This window comes from Grammomys surdaster, unplaced genomic scaffold, assembly GCF_004785775.1.
Source record: "Grammomys surdaster isolate TR1022 unplaced genomic scaffold, NIH_TR_1.0 199, whole genome shotgun sequence".
NCBI classification, from domain to species: Eukaryota; Metazoa; Chordata; class Mammalia; order Rodentia; family Muridae; genus Grammomys; species Grammomys surdaster.
In genome coordinates this window covers 2,714,417-2,719,471 of record NW_021604644.1, presented here as the reverse complement: position 1 = coordinate 2,719,471, position 5,055 = coordinate 2,714,417, and the positions used below count along the sequence as shown (strand labels likewise).

Below are 5,055 nucleotides of genomic sequence, written 5' to 3'. Positions count from 1 at the left end.
TTTTTGAGACAGGGTTTCTCTGTGTAGCCCTGGCTGTCCTGGAACTCACTCTGTAGACCAGGTTAGCCTCGAACTCAGAAATCCGCCTGCCTCTGCCTCCCAAGTGCTGGGATTAAAGGCGTGCACCCCCACTGCCCGGCTTCCTCTCATGGTTCTTTCCCTTTATTTCTCTCTTCTTCCCTTTCTCTGCCATTCCCACAGGGTACCTAGGAGGGCCCTGGTGAAGAGGAATGACCAGGCCACGGCTCTAAAGTCCAGGCCATGGTGAGGGTCTGCTGCAGTGCAGAAGCACTTCACTATGGGGGACTTGGACTCCATTCTGGTTTATTTTGTTTTCCTGGGATAGGGTTTTATGGAGCTTAGGGTGACCTTGAACTCCTGATCCCACCTCCCAGATGCTGGGTTTATAGGCACATATCACCAGTCCTGGCCAGGCACAGGTTATGATTCTGCCAGAGTGAAAGCCCAGTGAGTCCCTTAGCCCCAAATCTAGCAGAAGCCTTACTGCAGTCCTCTAGTAAGTATTTGAGGTAAGATTCATGTGTTGGTTGAGTAAGACTGCCTCCCACAGGCTCATATATTGGATGCTTAGTCATCAGGGAGTGGCACTACTTGAGAGGGATCAGAAGGTGTGGCCGTGTTGGAGGAAGTGTGTTGCTGAGGGTGGGCTTTGGGGTTTCAGAAACTCTCTTCCTGCTCTACTCTGCTGCCTGTCGATCGATCTGGATGTAGAACTCTCAGCTATTTCTCTAGCACTGTGACTATCTCCTGCTATAATGACAATGGGGACTAAACTTCTGAAACTTTAAGTCAGCCCCAATTAAACACTCTGTTATAAGGTCACCACAGTCAGCTGGGTGGTGGTGGTGCACATCTTTAATCCCAGCGCTTGGGAGGCAGAGGCAAGTGAATCTCTGAGAGTTCGAGGCCAGCCTGGTCTACAGAACTAATTTCAGCATAGCCAGGAGTATACCAAAAAAGAAAAAAGAAAAAGAAAGAAAGAAAGAAGAAAAAAAAAACCCCTGTCTCAAACAAATTTTTTTTTTTTTTTTGCCGTGGTCATAGTGTCTCTTCACAGCAATAGAGCACTGACTAAGACAATTCGCTAAATGCCTGCAACTTGGGGGCCCTGGGAAAGGCTGCTGCTAGGACTGTTTATAACCCAAGATATACAGTAATTATCCTACCAGTGTGTACTTCCTGACCACCTGTGTGGTGGTAGTAAAGTCTACCCGATGACCAGGGACATCTCTGTATACTCCCAAGTGTGTGAAGGCTGTGTTCAGTGCCACAGTGATCCAGGTACAAAGTGAGTAGCCGGTGATAGCCTGAGATAAGGGAGTCCATACCTGCAGCAGCTGAACAGGGTTGGGCTCCTGGCTGATGGCCCACACCCTGGTAGAGAAGTCATCGATGACCTCAATTTGCTTCCTGCAAGACTCCGCTTGCTCCCTGTACACCTGGAGGGTGAGCTGGGTGTTTTTATCGATGAAGTTTTTGGCCAGTACTTCCTCCTCATCAAGGAGTAATCTGAGTTCTGTGAATTTCTGTGTCAGCCAGGCTTTACTTGAGTCTGCATAAACCTTAAAGAAAAAAAAAAAGTCAGTCGTAGACAAGACATTGGCCGACCACTAGGAAGTCTAGAATGGAAAAACAGAAAGAGCTCAGCAAGGTGGTCGGTCAAAGCAAGAGAGCGCTCGTAAAGAAGAAAGTTTCTCTAAGCACTGGCAAATGGTTTTGAGACGGGGTTTCTCTATGTAGCCCTGGCTGTCCTGGAACTCACTCTGTAGACCAGCCCTTGAACTCAGAGTATCTGCTTCTGCCTCCTGAGTGCTGAGATTAAAGGTGTGCAGCACCTCACCCAGCTAAAGAGCCTTCTCGACACCCTCCTGCCTTCTTCCCTCTTCCTCCTCCTCTCCTCTTCGTTAAACAATGTCTTTCGTGGTAGCCCAGGTGGCCTCCCAATTCTTCTGCATCAGCTCCCTTCCTGTGTGCTGGGATTGAAGGTATGTATGTACCATTATGCTTGGCTTAACGTTCCCTTTGTGAGCTGGGCACATAGCAGAGTTGGTAGAGAGCTTTCCTAATATGCACCATGCCCTGGGCATACAGGATATGGTGGCGCACCCCAAGAAAGTAGAAGCAAGAAGATCAGAAGTCAAAGTTGTTATCAACTACACAGGAAGTTCTAGGTCAGCCTGGGTCTCAAAACAAAAGCAAAAAAACCCTTGGGGAGGAGGACTTGAGGGAGGGGAAAGAATCTGATAAAAATATACTGTATAAAAAAATTAAAAATAAAAAATGGAATGAAAATCCTTTAAAGTCAGGGATGGATAGCAAAATGTCTAACAATAAACAGAGCAAAACTGCAAAAGGTCTTGGAGTGTATGTAGTTCGGTGGTAGAGAACTTGCCAGGTATGTTATGTAGGAGGCCCTGCATTTGCTCCCCAGCATCTAACTTAGAGTATAAAGTTACACCAAGAGACACAAAGAGCTTTAACCATTGTTTCCTCTCATGGGGACTATGCAGAAAAACGTATGAAAAGACCTTTGTGCTGAGCCTCTGAGCAAGCATGTATACATGGACAATAGTTAGGGTCTGTTTTTAGTGTGGCACACTCAGGTTTGCTAAGTATATAAATCGTGTTGTAATCATGCAATACAAAAGGCAAAGTGATTAAAGAATGCAAGGGCTTTTCTTTTTGATACATGTTACAGCATGGATGAACTGTGAAGACACAATCCTAAATCAAATAAAACATTAAAAAACAAGACTTTCCTTTAGAGACAGAAGCCAATGTCCAGTGACAGGAAGTTGGGAGGAAGTTAGCAGAGGCTGGGAAGGGACCTGGGCAGAGACTGCTTAATGGTTTCTGTTTCCTTTCTTTCTTTTAAAAATTTAGTTGATTGGGGCTGGAGAGATGGCTCAGTGGTTAAGAGCACTGACTGCACTTCCAGAGGTCCTGAGTTCAAATCCCAGCAACCACATGGTGGCTTACAACCATCTGTAATGAGATCTGATGCCCTCTTCTGGTGTGTCTGAAGACAGCTACAGTGTATTCATAATAAATAAATAAATCTTTAAAAAAATTTAGTTGATCTAAAAAATATAGAATATTCCTGTTATAGTTTGTATATGCTTGGCCCAGGGAATGGCACTATTAGAAGGTGTGGCCTTGTTGGAATAGGTGCGTCACTGTGGGTATGAGTTTTAAGACCCTCATCCTAGCTTCCTGGAAGTCAGTATTCTGCTAGCAGCCTTCAGTTGAAGATGTAGAACTCCTAGCTCCTCCTGCACCATGCCTGCCTGGACCCTGCCATGTTCCCGCCTTGATGATAATGGACTGAACCTCTGAATCTGTAAGCCAGCCCCAATTAAATGTTGTCCTTATGAGAGTTACTTTGGTCATGGTGTCTGTTTTCAGCAGTGAAACACTAACTAAGACAGTGCCTGCACGTGGGTATGCACGTGTAAGTATGAGTACAGATAGGGACAAAGGTATCAGCTCTGGAGCTCGAGGTACAGGTGGCTGGAAGCCACCTGGCACAGGTGCTAGGGACAGATCTCGGGTCCTATGCCACTAAACACCGTTTCCAGCTCTGTTTTCATTTTCTATTTTTGTTGTTGTTGTAGTTATTGTTGCTCGGTGGTGTTCTTTGTTTGTTTGCAATAGGATATGTACCCTTGCCTGGCCTGGAGCTTGATAGATACTCCAGGCTGGCTTTGAACTCATGGCTATCCTGCCTTTGTAATAGGACTCCAGACTTAAGTGGGTCTTCTGACCTTAGCACAACTGACTCCATGATATAAGAACCATTTAGGCTATAAAACTCAGCACACAGACAGCACCACCTGTCAAAATGAAAACAAAGGCCTAATCCATCAAAGGCCATAGTTCTGGGAAAGTCTGTAAATGTACTAACCTTGCCATTTGGCGTCTATAGTTCTGCTTCTGGTTAACTGTTCTTGTTAACTGAAGTGTGTCAACCCAGGACATGGATTTTGTGCTTAAAAACTCACCCTAGGAAAGGCTCAGTGCTACACTGGGATCTCAAACACTCAGTGTAGTTGCTGGCTGGCTAATAAAGATTTCTATTGGCTTAAACCCATGTCCAAACAGTCTTCTCTGGTGGATAGCCCACAACACTTTTGCCTCCACATGCTGAGATTACAGACACAAGCCAACACACCCAGGCAAAATTTCTATTTGAGATCACTAACAAGTTCTGGAAATAGGTAGAGGCCATGTTTGGACACACTGTGAATGTAGTTCATGGCCCAGAAAGGGCTCCCCAAGAGTCAGCATTGCATATCTGTATTTGCCACTATAAAAGGGTGCCAGAGCCGGAGAGAGCAGAGGACCCATCACCCACAGGGGGCCTCACAACCCTCTGTAATTCCCGTTCCAGGGGGGGTCTGTCGCCCCCTTCTGGCCTCCATGGGCACCACGCACATAGATGATGCACAGCCACACATGCAGACAAAACAGCCAGACACACAGAACAAAGCGTAAAATTAAAAAATAAAAGTAGAATGCCTTCACATGCTGTCTTATACAATGAAAATAAAGCAGAAAGCATCTAGAAAAACAGAGTCTAAAAAAGAGAGCAGCTCCTCCCTGCGTCCACACTTCTGTACAGCCCACACTGCACAGTGAGTCCTCAACCCTGGCTGCACCACCTACAAGAGCCCCTCAGTGGAGTTTTCCAGTCAGGCCCAGTATGCAGGAAGCAGCTTTCTGCCTTCTCCTCAAAGGCCCCTTCCCCCTCCACTCCTGTAGAGGCCCACAGAGCAGGCGGCATCCCATGCACTCTGCCTTCCGGGCTGGTCAGGTTCTTTCATGCAGGTAGTCCTTAAGCACTTCTTGGCTAGGCACCACAGGGCCTCACTCTACCACCAGCTCCACCAGCCCACCCAGCTCCAAACTCAGTTCAGTGTGGGATCCAGTTTCACTTTGACTCCATGGGACCCAACATGGCAGCCAACTTCCTTATTCTTCTGTCTCCCTCCCTCCCTCCCTCCCTCCCTCCCTCCCTCTCTCTCTCTCTCTCTC

The 5,055-nt window shown here is 46.7% G+C and overlaps 1 protein-coding gene across 1 annotated transcript in view; it reads right to left on the bottom strand.

The window, feature by feature from the left end:
* The window catches only part of Trim14 (tripartite motif containing 14), a 30,666-nt gene that overhangs the window by 10,349 nt on the left and 15,262 nt on the right, over positions 1-5,055 (bottom strand). The window contains exon 3 of the mRNA XM_028770226.1: positions 1,350-1,583. Coding sequence (XP_028626059.1) covers positions 1,350-1,583 — 234 coding nt within the window. The remainder of the gene's footprint in view (positions 1-1,349; positions 1,584-5,055) is intronic.